Source organism: Apodemus sylvaticus, chromosome 3 (genome assembly GCF_947179515.1).
Source record: "Apodemus sylvaticus chromosome 3, mApoSyl1.1, whole genome shotgun sequence".
NCBI classification, from domain to species: Eukaryota; Metazoa; Chordata; class Mammalia; order Rodentia; family Muridae; genus Apodemus; species Apodemus sylvaticus.
In genome coordinates, this window is record NC_067474.1 from 74826688 (window position 1) to 74846688 (window position 20001).

The 20001-nt window shown below is 53.9% G+C and overlaps 1 protein-coding gene across 13 annotated transcripts in view; it reads left to right on the top strand.

The window, feature by feature from the left end:
• Col27a1 (collagen type XXVII alpha 1 chain) overlaps positions 1-20001 on the top strand; it is a 120572-nt gene that overhangs the window by 91359 nt on the left and 9212 nt on the right. For 12 of the 13 annotated variants that reach the window (XR_007977024.1, XR_007977023.1, XR_007977029.1 and 9 more), the window contains exons 35-55: positions 118-171; positions 1582-1635; positions 4527-4634; positions 9038-9091; positions 9179-9286; positions 10251-10304; positions 11079-11132; positions 13083-13139; positions 13261-13314; positions 13806-13859; positions 14086-14139; positions 14770-14823; positions 14899-15006; positions 15288-15395; positions 16051-16158; positions 18034-18087; positions 18513-18575; positions 19058-19111; positions 19253-19288; positions 19390-19407; positions 19629-19664. Coding sequence is in view for 4 of the 13 variants with exons in the window: in XM_052176609.1 (XP_052032569.1) it covers positions 118-171; positions 1582-1635; positions 4527-4634; positions 9038-9091; positions 9179-9286; positions 10251-10304; positions 11079-11132; positions 13083-13139; positions 13261-13314; positions 13806-13859; positions 14086-14139; positions 14770-14823; positions 14899-15006; positions 15288-15395; positions 16051-16158; positions 18034-18087; positions 18513-18575; positions 19058-19111; positions 19253-19288; positions 19390-19407; positions 19629-19664 (1344 nt within the window). In the remaining 9 variants the exon portion in view is untranslated. Of the gene's footprint in view, positions 1-117; positions 172-1581; positions 1636-4526; positions 4635-9037; positions 9092-9178; positions 9287-10250; positions 10305-11078; positions 11133-13082; positions 13140-13260; positions 13315-13805; positions 13860-14085; positions 14140-14769; positions 14824-14898; positions 15007-15287; positions 15396-16050; positions 16159-18033; positions 18088-18512; positions 18576-19020; positions 19112-19252; positions 19289-19389; positions 19408-19628; positions 19665-20001 lie in introns of those variants that run through there. The other variant, XM_052176612.1, reaches the window with a different exon arrangement.

Consider the following 20001-nt stretch of genomic DNA (forward strand, 5'->3'; position numbering starts at 1 on the left):
TAACTTTCTCCAGTTTCTCCAGTCCTTTTTTTCCAGTCAGAGCTGGAAATAAGAAGGACTGGCAGAGACTATGGCTGGCTATGCACACCCACATGGACTGTGTTTGGTTTCTCCTAGGGTGACCTTGGACCTCTGGGCCCGCCTGGGGAGCAAGGTCTCATTGGGCAGCGGGTAAGTGAAATATATTTTCCTTCTAGAGCTCGCAGGTCACCTCTGGGCCATGGGCAGGAGAAGGGCTTGGATCAGCCCCAAAACTCTCAGATTCCCCAGCTGTGGAAACAGCCCAGGAGTCCTGACAGCTTTGTCTGTTCTCCCTGGGCACCTAGCATCACCACAGAGATATCTAACCTCCAAATACTTTCCTTCAAATATGTCTCTCTTCTGAAACTGTTCTACAGTTAGCCTTTACCTTTCCAAATGAAACCCACAAGGTTGCCTTGCTCTTAGAAGCCCCATGAGACCCCGGGGTACCTCTCTTTGCTCTGCGAGTATAGACTCCTGGGGAATGTAAGTACACAGCAGGCATCCTTGGCACCTTACAGATGGGGCAGGAAAGGCACAAGAGTGAGTGAGTTTGCGCAGTCAGTCTTCAGGGCACCAGGTCCTCACCCCATCTCCTCAGCTTCCATCTTCTCTTCCTTATGATGCCTCAAGCTCCCCGTGCCCAGTCTCCAGAGGCTCCACAAATAAGGCAAAGTGAGAGGGAAGGCCCCAGGGCAGCGTATGAGAGCTTAGAGTCCAGAAATGCTAGCCACGTGTGGCCACCAAGCTTGATCAGTTGAGTCTCTTTAGAAAATGGTGTTAAGAAAGGACCTGAGGCCCCACCTTGACTCAATACACAGGGAGGCAGATGAGTATTCCCCTAACACCCACTAAGTACTAGGCATATTTCTCAGTCTGGGCACAGGTAGTGAGTAACAGAAGGCCTATCTAATGGAACTGTGCTCTAGTGGATTGATTATTGATGTCTGCCATGGATACAAGGGGGGGCATCTCCCTCCAGTTTTAGAATTCAGAGGCAGAGCTAGGAGGGGACCCAGGTTGGCAGCTGTTTGGAGAACTGGGGCTTTTCTAGCACTGGAAGGACCAGCAGGGACTTCAGACAGGGCCTTGGCATTCTTAGCATCTTTCTAGAACTTGCTCACGCAAGTCTACCGGTTGTCCTTACCTTCCTCATCCGAGATGGGGTTCCAGGAACACTTACTCCAGCTCTCAGAAGACAGTCTCAGGTGACTACCACCCATAAGTGGGTCATCCCCTCTTCCCTGATAGTCATGTTTTCCAGATAAGAAAGGATTCCTATAGAAAGTAAGGTCCTACTTGATGTTATGGAAACACTGCTGTTGCTGAGGTTGGTATTCATCAGAAACCACTCTTACCCACCAGACCACACTGGCTTCCCCAGTCCAACCAGTGAAGCAGGGTGCCTGGTTCATAAGGCTCTGTGGCCCTTCTTCTGCCCCATAAAAACCCACTTGATCAGCTACTGAGAGCCAGTGGGTTCCTAACCGTCCCTCCCAAGGGGGAGGTGACGCCGCTTGCACTCCTACCCAGTAAAACCTCTCCATCTTTGTCTCCCAGGGAGAGCCAGGCCTTGAGGGAGACCTTGGCCCCGTGGGACCAGATGGGCTGAAGGTGAGTCATCTGGGCCAGGAGCTGGGTGGGAATGGCCTCTAACCCTGCTCTAGTTCCCACAGAACACTGAATGAGCCGCTTGTCTCCCGCAGAGGGGGGCTGGGGGGATGAGCTGGGTTCCAAGGCTGCCCTTGCTCTACCTGGGGCTTTCATATCCTCCCCTTCCAAACACTTTAAAGATACGAAAAGTTGCCAGCACTCAGGGGGAACTAGTCCCAAGGGTGCCAAGTCCGATCACTGCTGTGCCCGCTATGAGTCACGTCTGCTGATGCCTGAGTTCAATGTTCAGATGAGGAAACAGACTCAGAGAGGTTAAAAGGCCTGCTGTAGACACACAGCCCAGTATCTGTAGACCCAACACTCATTCTGAAGGAGAAGGGGGGAAATGAGGCTCACGGGAAGGCAAGGTTCCGAGTCTGGCTGTGAGTGAAGGAGCTGCCAATCGCAGGCACTTCTGTGGGCACTGCCGCTCTCTGTGGGAGCTGTGGGCTCTCACCGGAGCTCCAGGTGAGCCGGTGATGAGTAGAGACTGCGGGTATCGGGCCTCGAATAGGCACAGCCACACCCTGAGCTCCCCGACCTATCCCAGTGTCCTTCGAGATTTGTTCCATGGGCAGGCATTCTCTATGCTGACCTAGTCCCACCATAACCTCGGAGAGTGCATGTCCATTCTTACCTGCCCTCCACAGATCTCACAGAAGCACCTCAGCTCTTCTGAGTCTCATTTTCCCAACCGCAGAGCCAGGCTCTCATGCCCTACACTCCTCACAGTAGCACAGGGACCAGGGAACACTTCGCCTGGGTGCCCTGTCAGCGCTTCTGTTTTCCTTGCAAGTGAAACAGCGCCCCCTGTTGGCCACTTATCCACTTGCTCTTAGCCCCAGCTCTGCTGCCTCCTGGTACAGCTGCAGGGGCAATTTGTTGAGAGCCCTGATTGGCCAGGTGCTGGCCACACCCAGTGGTCAACAGGCCTAAAGTTGCAAAGCACTGTAAGTGCACGGAATGTCGTTCATGGCATACCTTAAGGGCTTGCTGCGAATTAACTCATCCAGGCTGATCCAGCAGTCTCTCAGCTAGAAACTGAGGCCTGGGGGTCACAGCCTCCTCATCCCTTTCTAGATGGCCAATTTTCTCCTGGAGGTTTTACCCCAGGGGGGCAGGAGAGCAAGCCCAGGCTATGCACAGTCTCTCCTTTGGAAAACTCTTGCCTCTGGTTTCCAAAGTCAATCACACCATTGTCCTTGGACTCGAGTGGTCTCCCAGACGCCTCGCACCTTCCTGATCCTTGAGTGGTCCTGGGAGAGACTGCTTCCTATACTGCGCGTCCAGGGGCCACCTCTGTGCAGCCAGCTGCTTCTTTGATGGACACGGTTCTCTCTTGTGCAGTATTTCTGTTGATAGCAGTGGAGGTGGCAGTCACCCTCAGCACAGTCTTGTATTCCATCTATACAGGAACCCACTTAGAAACGAGCAAGCTGGCCAGAGTTACAGTTATTGAGAGTAGTTAAAGGATTGTGATTGGCTATGAGGGAGACTCGGTCCCCTGAGCTCAGACCCCTACCTCTCCATGGACTCAGTTCTTCCATCCATGGAATAGGAGGATTGAGAGGGGCCACCCAGAAGGCTCTGTGCCTTGGCAGATAGTATGGATTCCAGAAGTCTCAAGGGACCCTTACAGCCCATTGTCACGGGCCCCACAGCACCCGGTTTCCAGCTGTGTGGGAATCAGGCCAGGGCCTGGGCCTAGCTTGGCTACCTGGAGCAAGCAGCGCACAAGTGAGACAGCAGGTGGCCGGAACGACAAGCCAGAGCTCAGTCCTAGAGCCAGGGGAGTCGATGAGAGCCGGGCCTGGGCCAGCAGGTCTCTGTGCCAGGCTGCGCTTGGACTCTGACAAGCTCAGAGGAAAGGGAGCGTGCAAGCCATCCCCGTGCCCAGCTGTGCTCCAAGCTGGCCTGTTCCTCAGTTCAAGCTGTCCTCTGTCATATGACACCTACAGCTGTCCCCCAGGCCAAGCTGGGAAGTACCTAGAACTACATGCCAGTCTCATTTCCCCGAAGGTCGCTCAGGCTCCAGCCACCACAACTGTATCCCGAGTCTCTCTTTCTGGCCAGGCCACACCAGATTGCTTCTGCGCCTCTCCCAGGGCCGCGCTGAGCCCTGCGAGCAATTGTTAGCACTGTTCCTTTCCAAGCCCACTCCCAGCCTTCCTCGAATGGGACCCTCTGCCCTCTTTTTCAGGACCTGCAACAGTCACAGCGAGGCCACACAGACATGCCACAAGCTCCGGGCCTATCATCCCTTTGGAGATGGGCTTCTGAGAGAGTCTCTGACCCTACAGCCACTGCAGGGACTGTAGCTGATACCCTGCTCCGGTGGAGCTCAGGCAGTTCTGCCCCAGGGCATGAGGGAAGGATGGCGAGGCTGGCACGCAGAGCTAGAGTGCACACAGCCACAAGGGCTACACCCATGACGTGTTGCAAAACCAGTGCTATGGAGAACCCAAGACGCCTGAGCCCCGGGCTCCTGAAGCCCATGCAGGGGCTTCCTAGGAAAGGCTCTTAGAGTCCTCAGCCTCAGCGAGCCCCTGCTATACCTTCCTTACCCACAAGAACTCCTCCCTTGGGCCCCTGTTTTCCAGGACTTGGTGCCAGTTGCAGATTAGCTATACCCCAAATGGTGGCATTTGGAGCCAACTGACTTGACTTAGCTCTGCCTCAGTTTCCCCATCGGTAGCAAACACTAAATGAGTACCTGCAGGGAAGGCACGTCGGCCACTAATGGACTAATGGACTGCCTGAGGTGTAGGGCTTTTGATAGTCTGGGTTTTTAATGTTTCTCTCTCTCTCTCTCTCTCCCTCCCTCCCTCCCTCTCTCCTGCCCCCTGACCCAGGGAGACAGGGGCGACCCAGGGCCTGATGGCGAGCGTGGTGAGAAGGGCCAGGAAGGGCTGAAAGGAGAAGATGGGCCCCCTGGGCCCCCGGGCATCACTGGCGTCCGGGTGAGTGTGCAGCGTGGGGCTCTGGGTGAGGGACGTCCGGCCTGTCCAGGCCTCCTGAGATTCTCTAGTTTGCCCCTCTCCTGCTCAGCTTTCCTGCGGCCTCCTGTGCCCTCAGGAAAAGCTCTGTTCCCTGTGGCCCTGTAATCTCTTTGTTTGTTTGTTTGTTTGTTTGTTTGTTTGTTTGTTTTTCGAGACAGGGTTTCTCTGTGTAGCCCTGGCTGTCCTGGAACTCACTCTGTAGGCCAGGCTGGCCTCGAACTAAGAAATCCACCTGCCTCTGCCTCCCAAGTACTGGGATTATAAGGCATGTGCTACCACCGCCCAGGGTGGCCCTGTAATCTCATCTCTCCAGCCCCATTCCCAGTCTGTTTTCTTGTCTCCTGGGATGAGCTTCCTCTGCCTCCGGGCCTTTGCACCTGCTCCTCTGAGGGGGGGGGGGGGCGGTGTTTTGTTGTTTTGTTTTGTTTTGTTTTGTTTTGTTTTGTTTTTAGCACACTCTGCCTTCTTTCCTGTTCTTAAATCCCTGTATGCCTGCAGTCCTGTCCCAGACGGACAGTCCCTTTCCTTGGAAGCCATCCCTGACCCTGGATTAGGTCTCTGTCTTTCAGGGTCCTTCTGGACACTGCCATGGCTCCTAGCCCACTCTGGCCTCAGTCTTACTGTGCTGAATATTTAGAAAGAATGTGTGTCAAGATGATTTTGAGTTCTAAAGTCCTAAGGCCACTTTCTAGGTCCCCAAGGAGGCCAGGACCTTGTGTGATTTACATTTGTTTTCCTTGTGTGACATCAGAGAGGTCACATATTGTTGACAGCTCTGCCCCTCACCCTGGTAGAACTTTATTCAACCTCAACCACAGATGCCATGAGTATCTTCCCTGGGCACTGGGACCTTGGTAGAGGAGAGAACCTATTTTGTTTCAGTGTTTGCAGACGACATGCCCAGGGCTTTCCAGACTGCTCTTTAATTAGCTAGCATCCATGACGGCTGGGAGACTCAGGCCACACAGTAAGAAACAGCAGAGCCAGGACTTGAACCCCCGATGTACATCCTGTCTATCTACAGTGGACTCGCTGCAATCCAGAGCCTGTCCAGGCTGTGTGTGTGTGGGGGGGGGGGGGGATGGTAGGCAGGACGGTCTGATAATTGGCTGATAGCTTGGAGATTACTGTGTAGTGGAGCCAAGGGTGTACATGGAGCAGGCCTCTGTGGCCAGCTCAGTGTCCTGCCGGGCCCCTGGATTCCCGCCACCTTGCAACAAGCTACCAGAGCCTGTAGATGTCTGCTCTGAGCCAGCCTCGGCCTTGGCCCAAGTCTACAATTCCCTACTGCCCACCCGGCCGTAACAGGCTCTTGCTATTTCATGGGTTCAGCAGCCCAGGTTTCTTCTAGCCTGCTGCTGACAGCTCTTCAGCCATCAGTGCAGGGACCAGTTTAAGAGGGATCCAGATTAGCCAGCAACATACTGGCCGTGGGAAAGTATTTGTTACCTAAAAATAGAGCTGAAGTGCTAATAGCCCTCAGCCCAGAAGCGAGGCGATGAGGTCACTGCCCAGCCCAAGAGCACTGAAGGGGTGCCTGTCAGACCCGCCTACCGCCTACGGCTGCCTTCCTCCGCCCTGGGGACAGGGTAAGGAGAGCTTCAGCAGGAGGGGATGGTTCTTACCTCACTATTCCCTCCTTTGACTTTGCCGTGGCCTCAGTCTTACTATGTTGAAAATTTAGAAAGACTTGTGTGCCAAGATCATCTTCAGTTCTAAAGTCCCAAGGCCCCCTTCTCACTGAGTGTGTGGTTCTGCTGTGGAGTGGGGAAGCAAGCAACCTGGACATAGCCTCGGAACCTGAGTTCAAAGCTCAAATCTCGGTTCCTGGCTTGAATAGCCCTCCTTTAGTGTGTCAGGCAAACAGCTACCCATCTCCCAACCTTGTTGTTCTCAGTTATAAGAGAAAAATGGGGAGACAGGGACATGGTGGAGTGGATGGAGGGCTTGGCCCAGAAGCATGAGGGCCTGAGTTTGGATCTTCAGGACCTTTGCCAGCAGCTGGCCGTGGCCATTGTGTGCTGGTGACCTCCGTGCTACGGGATCTTGATCCTCGGAGTGTGATGGCCACTTGGCATAGCCAAGACTGGCTCAGTGAGACACCTTGTCTCCAGGCAATGGGGTTGTGAACATGCAATGTCCTCTGACCTCCACGTATGCACACACAGGCATGCGTGTCTACCTACTCAGACGCATGCACCTTACACATGAACACCCCAGAGTCGGGAGGAGAAACACTAGGTAAGAAAACCCTTTACGAGAATGCTCAGAAATGGGCGAGCTTGGAGGAAAAAGCATGTAGAAGCAGCTGCTGGTGGTTGCAGTTGGTCACGTGGCTGCGGTTGGTCACGTGGCTGCGGTTGCCATAGCAGCAGTGCGAGGTTCATGCTCCGTGGTCCCTCACAGTTCTCACACGCCAAGGTTGGCAGCATCTCTCTGGCCTACGTGCACATTGGGCTGTGGGCACAGGCATTTGGGTTTCTTTGGCATCGTGGCTGCCCAAGGAATGCTTCATACTCCGTGGGTTGGAGACGGCTGATGACTTGGAAATTGCATTTTATAAGCCACTGGGGCCTTTCTAGAAATGTGTCTATGGTCACACGCTATGTAACGATGCTTCATCCTCGAGGGATGGCACATAGACCAGTCAGTGGTCACGTAAGAGCATACAGACTAGTGAAGACATCTTTTTTTTTTTTTACATAAAATGCACAATGACCAAATTGCCTAGAAACAGGTTTCTTAGCTGTGTCCTCTACATATGCACACACAGGCATGCGTGCCTACCTACTCAGACGCATGCACCTTACACATGTACACCCCAGAGAGTCAGGAGGAGAAACACTAGGTAAGAAAACCCTTTACGAGAATGCTCAGAAATGGGTGAGCTTGGAGGAAAAAGCATGTAGAAGCAGCTGCTGGTGGTTGCAGTTGGTCACGTGGCTGCGGTTGGTCACGTGGCTGCGGTTGCCTGTCTTTGATAGGACCCAGCCTCAGCCTCCAGGTAGTCTGAGGATCTCAGGATTTTCCCCCACAGGGTGCTCATGGCTGGAGGGGCGTGGTTCCACCCCATCCCACTGAACCAGTTCTGAGATTCACACTGAAGCAGGACACTGCGCCTAAGAAGCTGTGGAATAAGAAGGTCCCAGGTTGGCCAGGGTTTTATTATTGACAAAGCAGCGTTTCTCAGCTGGTGCTGCGTGGTAGAAATGTGGAAGTCGCACGTGTAACTTAAAGTCCTCCAGTGAGTACTTAAAAGGGGGAGATCAAGAAGCCAGGTGAATGGTGGTCACATCTCTTCAACCCAGTAGATCCAGACTGGTCTTTCAACATAGTGTCAGTATTTAGAGAGCATTAATGGGGTCCAGCGAGATGGCTCGGCAGGTAAAGGTGCTTGCTGCCAAGCCTGGTAACTGCAGTTCAATCCCCGGAACCCACACCGTGAAAGTAAGAACCGACTACCACAGACTGTCCTCTGACCTCATATCTTCCCTGTGGCATGTGCTTCCTGCCACACCCAAAAGATAAATGAATGAAAACATAAATAAATAATTAAAAATAGAATAAAAAGTTTAAGATTTAAAATCATTTAAAAAGGACCCCCTTTTACCCTCTTTTCTGCACTAAAATTTTCAGATCCACCCACAGACACCCTAGCTCAGATGTAAGTTTCCCTGGGCACACTTGATCTGTGAGCCTAAACTTCAGAAAATGTGCAGCTGAGAACACACGTTAGAAAGTACGGAGGAAATGGCCTGTGTACTTGGGGGGAGGGGAAGTTATCTGGGTCCCAGCGGGATGCTCGCTGCGAGGAGACACCCCCCCCCAGGGCGTGTATAGCAGTGACTGGGATCTGGACCACCAGTTGGCTGCATCAGGGTCAACTGCACACCAGTGGCACCTAGGCCAAAGCCTCCTCTAGGAAACAGAGTGGCTGTCTGTAAAGAGTCCCTAGCAGGATGGAACAGTGACAACCAAAGGGGGTGGGTCCTGGTACAGACAGCCGGCCCCTGTGCGTCATATAACCGGGACAATGGTGGAGGCAGCAGAGATCCCTGTGCTTGAAGAAGCCACCTGCACAGTACAAACGGCTGCTGTGGGTGACACGGTTGCGAATGTGCCTGTGTCACCAAGTTGAATCCTTAAGCTCTGTGAGACAACCTAAGATGCTGTGTCCATGACACAGACCAAGCCACCAACCAGGAAGTAAGGTTCTGCTCAAGGCTGCACAGCACGGGGACTGAGCGACAGTGCGGGTTTGGAGCCTGGGGTTCAGCTCCCAAACGAGGGAGCTTCTTGGAGCTGCTCTGGTTCCCTTGGTCCTGAAATCTATTCCTTCTGCTCTTGCCTCTGTGTCCCCTCAGGGTCGTGAAGGAAAGCCCGGCAGGCAGGGTGAGAAGGGCCAGAGGGGAGCTAAGGTATGTCCCCTGTCTCCAAGGCTCACACCCTCCCCAACTCAGCTCTGTGGACCAGCAGCCACAGCCTGATCCTTTCTCTCTCTGCAGGGTGCCAAGGGCTACCAAGGCCAGCTGGGAGAGATGGGCATCCCTGGAGACCCTGGGCCCCCTGGCACCCCAGGTCCTAAAGGGTCCCGGGGCACCCTAGGACCAATGGTGAGGACCTGGGCTGAGGGAAGAGAACAGGAATAGGAGGGGTGCTGACTTCCCCGTAGGAGCCACCCACCCCACTGTTACAGAATCCCTAGGTTTTCTGTCCCAAGCCACCTCATTTCACTGATCCCTTTGGGAACTTCCCAAAGTTACAGCCTTGAATACACACAGTCATGGCAGACAAAACACACCTTGCAAACTGCAGGGTGCAGGAGGCCCCTGGTGCTTTCTGTGGACAGGGGGTGATAAAATCCCTGAGGGGTGGAGAAGAATCCAGATCTCTGGGTAGAGGGTGAGGAGCAACAGCTCTCTGAATAGCTGGGTGAGAGTCCTAGGGCACTGCTAGACTGTCCTGAGGCAGAGCCCACGTGTATGAGAGCTGAGGTGAGAGAAGACACTATCATGGAGCAGAGGAGGGGTTGTGGCATCTTTGAGCAAATGGAGCAGTACCCTTTCGTGTGGTATAAAAGCTTTCACGGCGGTGGTTCCCTGCCACACGTGTGATGTTGTGGGTAAAAGGTGTGGAGATACGCAGGAGGGTCCATTAGACAGTGCTTCACCTGGAATCTAAGCATTGGTGACAGTTTGCTGGAGGAAGCAGAGTAGGAAAAGCCCCTTCTTAATAATACTTATATAACTGGAATCTCAGAAGTTTGAACAGTAATAGTTTAGCTCAGGCGGCTCTTAAGGCTCTGGAAAAAATGTCACCTACACACCTACATCGTCATAAACCATAGGTGCATAGAGAAGGGAGGGCTAGGGAGGCGGGGCCTGGGAGGGCTAGGGAGGCGGGGCCTGGAAAGGACCTCTTGCCTTCCACCTTGTCGGCCTTGGTTTGAGACCAAGGTGCAAGACTGCTGAGCTGAGTGGCTGGAGGGAGGCTGAGAGGCTCCAGGGGAGTTAGTCACTACCATGTTCCTGCTGTAGGAGAGGTACCATATACCAACAAGGGTTTTCTCCTCTCTAGGGTGCTCCAGGACGGATGGGCTCCCAAGGAGAACCAGGATTGGCTGGTTATAATGTAAGTGACACACAGTTAAGGAAATCTTGACACTCTCTGGAACTCTATCCCGGCATACTGAGCTCAGTCCTTCCCACCAGCGGGAGGAGATGTGGGTCCCATAGCCTCAGGGAACTCCTGGACCTATAGATCAGGGTGGGGCATGGGTAAAATTGGAGTGAAGGGGCAGAGAGAGTGCCAGGACCCACCCCAGGTCTACAGTCCTTCCCAGAACCTCCATGCATGTGCAGGAGATGGAGGCTCAGAACAGACAGGCTTGGTTAGAGAGGAACGGCGGCTCAGAGTGGCTAGGGACACACGCGCAGGCCAGGCCCGGCAGCTTCGTGCTTCACACCCAGACTTAGTGGCCTTTGCCAGACTCAGGGACTGCAGCAGATAGACAGGAAAGAGAAAAACGAAAAAAAAAGAAAGAACAAAAGAGAAGGGAGGGGGACTAGAGAGGCAGGGGGACTCTAGTGGTACTAGAGAGGCTCAGAGTCGCCTGTGACAGCAGATGATCTCTTCCCATAGCTCTGCCAAGGTAGCTTCCCTTCCTTTGGACCCCAGTCCGCCCCAGGGCACCACAGTAGGGCCCTACTATCCAAGTTGGTACAGTATTGGAAGTGTGTCTGGGACCAGCAGGAATATCTGGAAAACCAGGGCCTGGAGAGGTGCAGGGAGGGGTGGGATCCTCTTATACTATCCCATGTCCCCGTCTCTGAGTCCCTGTCCTTTGTCATCTGTCTTTCCTGTCCTCAAATCCTCTTCAGTTCCCTCCATTTTGTTTGCCTGCAGGGACACAAAGGCACCACGGGACCTCTCGGGCCTCCCGGGCCCAAAGGCGAGAAGGTAGGTATTGCATCTTGAGGCAGTAGCCAGGGTCAAGGTCAGCTCTGCGGCTCTGAGGATGGAGTGGCATGGACAGGGCATCCCTGAGCTCGTGGCTTTAGGGTCACCTGGCAGAAAGGAACAGTTGTGTCACGACCAAGTCTCTGTTATGTCTCCATGCTTGTGAAGGGGAGCATTGGAGCTACACACGGAGACCTCACTCAGCATGGGGAGGAGGGACACTAAAGTTGGCTGACTGTGAGCACTGTTCACAGCAAGGAGCACATGAGGGACCAAAGGTATAAGGAACAGCTCTTGGGTCATGTCTCCAGCGATGCCCAGTAAACCTGGAACTACAACCCTGGGTTCTCCTGTCCTCACTCCTCCCCCTCCTCCCCCTCCTCTCCCTCCTTAAGGCTGGAAGGCTTCCTCTCAGGCTGCACCCCTGCCTCCTTGTCCCTGGCCTCCCCAACCGCCCTTTCTTTTGCCGACTCAGCTTCCCACTAACTAAGTCCCGCTGTGGTGAGTCACACTGGCTTGGCATGCTGTTCTAGGGCCCCTCCTCCTGCCTGCATGAGGACAGATCTACAAGTACCAAGTCCCAGGCCCTGGCATGGTCCCTGGGAGGCTGCGGGGAGCACACGCAGACCCTCTGCTCTCCTTGGCCATCATAAGGCTGCCAGGGATGACACCAACTCCGGGGCCAGGTGGAGACAGAGCACCAAGAGCCACCACCCAGGGTCAGAGATAATCCCCACAACACGGATTGACATACAGTAGATGGCTGACATCTCTAGGTGACATAATGCAGTAGGACTGCTGTTACATGCATAGCTTGTTGTTGATGGGAATGTCGTTCTGTGGCTTATGACGACGACAACCCCATAATGAACAGCTTGCCACAGACTGTCCAAGGCTGGGAGCAGGAGTGGGTTACAAGGGAGATTTGTGGAAGGCCTGCTCTTTCCCCAGGATTTCCCTGTCATTGCTGTACAGGACAGATGGATAAACCCAGCCTCTTGGGGCATAGGGGTCAGCTCCTAAGCAGTAGGTAGAGGCTGCTAATGAGCCCTATTCTCCTCACCAGAACCCAACCCCAAGTGTGAACCAGCCTGCTCTTGTAGATAGGTGTCTTTGTCTATACAGGTGGCCAGAGGGATGGGGCGAGACTTAAAACTACCTCCTTTCCCTATTCTGTAAAGTGGGAGTGAGGGAAATAGCCCAGGGTTGCTGTAGAATCTATAAGACAGTATATAAAATGAATCGTAAAACACCTAACAAGAGACTTTCTGATAAACCCTGGTGCCCACTGGAGATTTCAGTCCCCTGACACCATCCACAGTGTGATCAGAAGTGTGGGCAGGAGGGGAGGGAGTCCCACCCTCTAGGCCACCTCTCTGGGGTGGCCCCAGGCCTGCTCTCACTTGCCTTTAACTGCTGCCTGTGGGAAGCTCAGCTGACTGAGGGTAGGGCAGCAGCGTTCAGACTGGCCAGGGTGCATCTCAGTTCTGACCTCTTCCCTCTTCTTGTTCCTCATGGCTCCTGCCAGCCATGTGGGCAGCAGGGCACTCTGAGTACCCTGGCTAGACTCTTTTGTCTGGAAGGGTTTCCCAGGAGAGGTGATACCGTTTTTTCCTGAGACGTTGAGGTCCTGTGGTCCTATGCAGCTGCATTTCAGCCATCGGCCACGCGGCCAGGAGCTCGTCCTGCAGTTGGGCCAGGCCTAAGGTGCCTGCCTTGGCCCGAGTTCCCCACTGCAGCCTCTGCTCCTCTTTCAGCCTGCCCTAAGTGTCCATGTGACCTGTGCACACTGTTGCCAGTCTCACCTACAATGGCAGTTCTGACTGCTGGTCTCCTAGTCTGCCTGCCTCCGGAGGCTGACCTCCATCCCCGAGGAAGGTGCCTTCCGGCCTGCAGTTCACTAACCCCCAGAGTGGCCTATGCCTAATGCTGGTTCTGTGGTGTCCACAGGGGGAGCAGGGAGAGGACGGCAAGACCGAGGGGCCCCCCGGGCCACCTGGAGATCGGGTAAGTTCCTTTTCTATTCTCCCAACCTCTCGATGTAATCCGGCACCAGCTGGGCAGGGCTGGGCTGCTGAGAACCCAGGGAAGGTGTGGCTCACGTTTATCCATTGTCCCTGTCACTCAGGGTCCTGTGGGTGATCCAGGAGACCGTGGGGAGCCAGGCGACCCTGGATACCCAGTAAGTATCAGAGCTCTACCTTTTGGGAAGGTAGAGACAATGGGAAAGGGGAAGCCAGTCTGAGCGGGATGCAGGCTCCTGCCTCCACCTTCCTTTCCCCACTAGCCATAAGGGGCAGAGAGCACCCCATTATGAAGCCACTGTAGTCTCTGCTCCATGAAGGGAAGGCCCAGCCTCTCCTGAGGGTCCTCCCCTGAAGGTTACGGGGACACAGTCCACACAGCTAACAGATTGGCTGAGTTTCCTTCCAGCATGGTCCTGGGTGACCTCTTCTGGGGGTAAGGGGTTGGGGCTGGCTCAGTGTCCTCATTTATGTCTTGGAACAGCCTTCCTAGCAGAAGCAACTGTTACATTTCCCTCCACTCAAGCAGAACCATGGTTGTTCCGCCCAATTAGCCACTAAGAAAGCTGGGACTTAGAGGGTCAGTGACACGGTCAGGACTCGCTGGCCACTTCAGAGGGGCCCTCACCTGTCTCTCCTTCGCTTTCAGGGTCTAGAGGGAGTTCAAGGCTTTCGCGGAGAACCAGGCCAGCAGGGCCAGCCTGTGAGTCCTGCATCTGCTGCTAGGAGCAGGGTGGAGCATCAGAAAAGAGCTCTTTAACAGTTAAAGGGATCGGCCCTGTAGGAGGACATGAGGAAGCTCTGGGGCTTCCCTAGAGCCTGCACCCCCCAAACCCCTCCTCACCCATCCCCCCTCCAGGCGGAGACTGGCCACCCTCCCCAGGAGAGAGGCCTGGGGCTGCCTTGAGTCATCTCACCTTGGTTTGCAGGGGCATCCAGGACCCCGGGGGCGCCCAGGACCCAAAGGATCAAAAGGCGAAGAGGTGAGAAGGCTGGGTTTCAATGAGGAGGCTGAGCCCCTGGGGCAGGGGCTAGCCTAGGGCTAGCCTAGGCTCACACTGGCAGCAAAGGCAGGGTTGGAAGGTACCAACCTCCCCAGGCTCTGCAGCCATCCACAGGTGCTGAGGGATCAGTCTCTGAGTAGAAGTTGTCCTAGCCAGGAACTCAGCCCACACTCTGCAGGGCTACAGTGGAAGAGTGGGAAGAGGGAGGAGCCAGCTGAGGGATGAAGGGGAAGAAGAGAGAGACAAAATGGTCATGGAGGAGTCCTTCCTTGCTGTGGACCCCAGACCCCTGTGTTCCCTCCTCTAGGTCTGATAAAAAACCTTCCTCAATATGCTCCCTGGGTCCACACCCCTTAGGGGCACCCACTCAAGACTAAATGGCCCTGCTGACCCTGGTTCCCAGCTCTGAGCACAGATGTAGTGCCCTCAAAAAGCCTTAGCAACAAGGAAGCCAAAGAAGGAAGTCGGGACCCAGTGCAGCAGGGACAGCACTGGGTGACTCTGGGGGTGACCACCCCCAGATCTGGTAGATCGTGCCAACTCTCAGTGCCTCCTCCTCCCAGGGCTCCTGGGTCCTGCTAATGTGTACCTCTTGTGTTTGCTTCTTAGGGTCCAAAGGGCAAGCCAGGCAAGGCTGGGGCACCAGGCCGGAGGGGACCCCAGGTGAGTCACCATTGCTTCTCTGTCAGCTTCCATGTGCTCCTGAGAAGGTCTGACCAGCTTCTTCTATATCTCCAGGGGCTTCCAGGGCTGCCAGGCCCCCGAGGCGTGGTGGGGAGGCAGGGCCCTGAGGGCATTGCTGGACCTGATGGGAATCCTGGCAGAGATGGCCGGCCAGGATACCAGGTGAGTAAGACATTGGCTGGCACGGGGTGTTAGAGACTTCCACAGGGTACACACAGGCCTTGGGTCTGAAGAGTCAGGTGAGAAACTGCGTGGCATATATATAGGTGGATGGTCTTTCGTCCATTGGGATTCTCATCACTGTCTCTCCTCAACGCTAGCACCTGGGTCACTAGGCCATACCGTCCTGGCCCCTGGCAAGTGTGAGCTCCTCCTCCCCCTTCCTCCTTCTACAACTTACAGGGGTCCCAGTCAAAGAACACTTCCTCCCTTTTTCTTTACAGGGAGAGCAGGGAAATGATGGGGACGCTGGCCCTGTGGGCCCTGCTGGGAGAAGAGGAAATCCAGGTGTGGCTGGCTTGCCTGGAGCACAGGGGCCTCCAGGGTTCAAGGTCAGCTCTCATTAATCTATCCTTTCTGCCCTGGTCCTGGCTGTAATGATACTGACTCTTGGGGCATCTATGTCCTATGGCCCGTGTGAAATTTCTTGTGGGTCCCTGCCTCCATGTTGACCCAAGTTTAAAGGATGGTTTATTCAAGGAACAATAAATACTGCCCCCTACTGGATCCTAGAAACCCTCCATGCTGCACTGTCCACGGGAGCCCTCTGGTGGGGCTTTATGGAACAACAGGTTGCTTGCCTCTGGGATGGTCTAGCCTCCTTACAAAGGGTCCTTGAGCTGCTTCTCTGTCTAGCCTAGGGCCACACCCAGAAGGCGATATGTAAATGAAGGACCCAAATATGGTGTTTGACTTCCCTAAGTGTATGATCTAGTTGAAGAAAGGTTTCGACCCTCTGTATTGGGCCAGGAAGGTGGGGATGGGCGACAGGTTTAGAGAGGAGCCTACATGGCCTGCTCAGGAACAGTGAATGGAGAACTTTGCTGGACACAGAGAGGCTGGGCCTGTCTTGCCACACCCCCACGTCTCCTCTGCCACACTGAGACCTCATGAAATCTCTGCTCTACTGCTCTAGATTCCCCACCCCCCCACTGGTCTTGGAGCCATGTACTCTTTTGACTGATGATTTTGATGTGTTTCTTGAAGGGTGAAAGCGGGTTACCTGGGCAACTGGGTCCCCCTGGAAAACGAGGGACAGAAGGTGGAACAGGGCTTCCTGGGAACCAGGGGGAGCCAGGATCCAAAGGCCAGCCGGTGAGTCAGTCTCAGGGCATATGCATGACCTTGTACCCACATGCCTAAAGCCATGAGTATACACACACTCACATAGACATGCTCGAAAAGCACACTCAGCACACACACACACACACACACACACACACACACATTCATAGGTGTATGCACAGGGCCAGATGCTACCTGTTCACCTGATATCAAAGGCAGAGCCATGCACTCTGTGAGCGTCAGACACCATTTATCTTCCTCTGCTCAGGAAGAAGGTGTCAGAGGGCTAGAAGAAGGGCTCAGTACAGCCCATTCAAAATGGGAATCAGCATCTTTAGTAGAAGCTGGCATAGTGGGCTCCAGGGACAGTGTTCTTTCTGTAGAACACTGTCTCCCTGCACCCTGCCTACCTGGAAATGATGTAGCAGACATCTAAATGATCCCTGGGTCAAAGAAGAAATCAGAAGGCAAACTAGTGTATTGAATCAAGTGAGCATGAGAACACAGTGGGCCAGAATTTGTGGGATACTGCCCAGGCTGCACTAGGGAGTGTTTGTAGCACTGTAAGTCAGTGGCGGCATCAAAGCCCAGCCTAAAAATCTAAGAAAAATAGAAACAATATAAGCAGTAGAAAGCAAATGATGAGGATCATAAATACATAAATGGGTCTCTGAGGTCAATAAAATTCATATATGTCTAGTTAGACTTCTCAAGACAAAAAAAATAGAATACACGTTATTACTAATGTCAGAATAAGAGATGGTATCTGTCACTAAAGATATCAGAGATAACAAAACTATGGCAAAGGAGTAGCAGCCCAGAAACGAAACAGCCCACATAAAGTGGGCGAAGCCATTCAAAGGCAAAGCTCTCAAAGCTCACTCGAAAAGAAGCGGATGTCCTGCCCACCTTGTATCCTGAAAAAGTGTGAGCCTGCAGCTTAATAAAAGTCTCACAAGGCAGACTGTGGCTCCCTGGGATTCTACTGCGCTTAAAGAGGCAATAGTACCACTAACTCTACGTAAACTTTCAGAAGCCAGAAGAGGCTCCCACCCCATCCACAAAGTCATTATTACTATGACATTAAAGTCAGTCAAATACATTTAAGAGAAACAAACAAACAAACGAACAACCCATAATGGACCAGTGTAGCTTGTGGATCCATTTTCAATAAAGTGGTATCAAAATAGAAGTAAGACTGCGTAGAAGAGGTAATGCATCAGTGCCAAGTGAAACTGTGCACAGGAAGGCAAGGATTGGAAAGTGGGTCAGTATAATTCATACTAAAGAAATTTGCCAGACTGAAAGAGAAAAGCTACCTGACTGTCACTGTAGATACAAGAAACACATGTGACAAGATTATAACTTCACTTCTGATCAGGGAGGGGTGGGGGAAGGAAGCCTCACCAAAGTAGGTGTGGAAGGGAACTTCCTCAATTTGATGCATGATATGTAAGCAAATCCTACAGTTAATATGCATAGAGGTGATTGGCTGGGTGCTTTCTCTGAAAGAGCAGAAGCAAGCCATCACTTCTGTTGATGTGGTACTGTGCATCCAGCCACAGCAATAAGGCAAGGAAAAGAAAGAAAGGCCTTCATATCCAAAAGCAAGGAGTGAAACTGTTTATGCAATTATTTTCCAATCAGCCATCAATGGAGGGTTTCTGCCAGGAGTCTGTGCTTTATAGAGCTGTTTGGGTGGGCAGGAGCATCTGCGGGTCTGTGTGTCTTCTCTCATAAGGATCGGAGACAGGAGCTCTTGACTATAGAGCATTGCTGTGAGGATTCTGATCTGGGGGCACAGCATGATGCCTGTCCACTGCACCCCTGGACTGACTGGCACCTGGTGTAGGCAGCAGCCTGTCCTAGCTCCACCCTCACCATCTTGACCTGCTTTCCCCACAGGGTGACTCTGGCGAGATGGGTTTCCCAGGAGTGGCTGGCCTCTTTGGACCCAAGGTACTGAGTCCCATCATCCCTCTGTCTATCACGGGTGGCTCATCCGTGTGTGGATTCACTGCACGAGTCTTCACTTAGCCCTCCTGTCAGTATGGACCGGAAGCCAGCTACAAGTGTGCTCAGCCGATTAGCTCCGTGCCTCAGACACATGATTCAGTCTCTAAGCCTTGCTTTCCCAGTCTGGAGGGTGGGGGACCCAATAGGCAAAGAAGGCTGTTGTAAACATTAAGACCTGAGGCGTACATGACTTAGCACCCCGATGTCGCATAGCTTGTACCTGCCTAAGAATCAGAAGCCTTTGCAATTCTTCCCAGGGCATCTCATAAAATGAAGAGGGCACAGGCCAGCCTGAATTCAGGGGCAGGGAGGCTGCTAGGTGCTCCCCAGTGGCTGCCCCAGGCACAACCCTTTTCTGCTTCTCACAGGGCCCCCCTGGAGACATTGGCTTCAAAGGCATCCAAGGCCCTCGGGGACCTCCTGGCTTGATGGTAAGTCTCCTTCCTTCCTGTTCCGGCTTTGTAGTCACCCTGGGTCCGAGGCTGGCCACCAGCTGGTTGTACACACATGTCTTTCTGCTCTTAGAGTCTCCTCTACACGCTGTTGTGGCAGCTTCACACCCTTGCTCTCTCCCCCTGACACAACCCCAGTCCTTCCCCTCCCCACTCTTGTGGCCCTCCCCAGCATGCAGGAAGGCTCAGGAAACATATGGCTCAGCCCCACCCCACCCCAGCATGCAGAAGAGGTCCAGAAGATGCATGGCTGGCCCCACCCCAGCATGCAGGATGCTTGCAGCTCAGGGGATGCTTGGCCTGACCACACCCAGCATAGAGGCGGGGCTCAGAAGATGCATGGCCCAGCCCTGCCTGAAGGGGTATCCTTGTCATTCCCATGGGACACTCAGCTGCCACCCTCCTCTGTCACTCTATTCCCCAGGCCCAGATCGAGGACTCATAGCCTCTCTCTCCTTTAGGGAAAGGAAGGTATCATTGGGCCCCCTGGAATGCTGGGACCTTCTGGACTCCCGGTATGTGCAAAGGGGAAGGCTGCGAGGGTCTCCTGTGTTCTGGGATCAAGTGATTCGGGGTTCAGGGTTAGTCTGAGCCTCCATTTGCTCATATGGGGAATAGGACTTCCCTCTGAGCTATGCTATGATGGTTTGTTTCAGGGTCCCAAAGGTGACAGAGGCAGCCGAGGGGACTTGGTGAGTGGATATCCTGGAAGGCAGTGCTATGGGGCAATGTGGGGGGACCCGCTGCTCAGAGCACATCTCCTAACTGTCTCTGCCCTCAATTCTATCTGCAGGGACTGCAAGGCCCAAGGGTAAGTAGAGTGGGTGTGAGGACTTGAGACTGAGGATGGGAATGGGGGGCGGGCTCTTGGGCTCTGCTTTCCACAGTGCACGCTCGCTCGCTCTCTGTCTCTCTCTCCCTCTCTCTGGATGATATCCCTCTCTTCCCTCCCTTGCATCCTTCTTTCCCAGGGAAACATCATCCCTGGGTAAGGAGCTGTCCAGAGCTGACCGTGTCTTCTTTCTTCCACAGGGTCCTCCTGGTCCGAGGGGCCGGCCGGGCCCACCGGTAGGTAGCTGCATGCTGGGTGTTTTGGATTCCCAGGGCAGGAGGCAGGTTCCTCTGAATGAGATCAAGGTTGTTTTTATTTGTTTTGAAAGAACTTCATGTGTGGGAAACTGGCAGGAGAGCACCTACCACCCCCAACCCCTGGGGAGGGCCCCATGACTCCTTTTGAGTCCTAGGAGCCCGCTCCTCCTCCCAAGAGGAAGTGTTCCGACTCAGAAGAAGTAGCTACCCAGCATGCCCACAGGCTTGTGGCCTGGTGCTTCCTCCCGCTGGATAGCTCCTGTAGCCTCAGCTACCTCAGCCTCTGGCACAAGTCCCTATCAAATACTGACCCTCC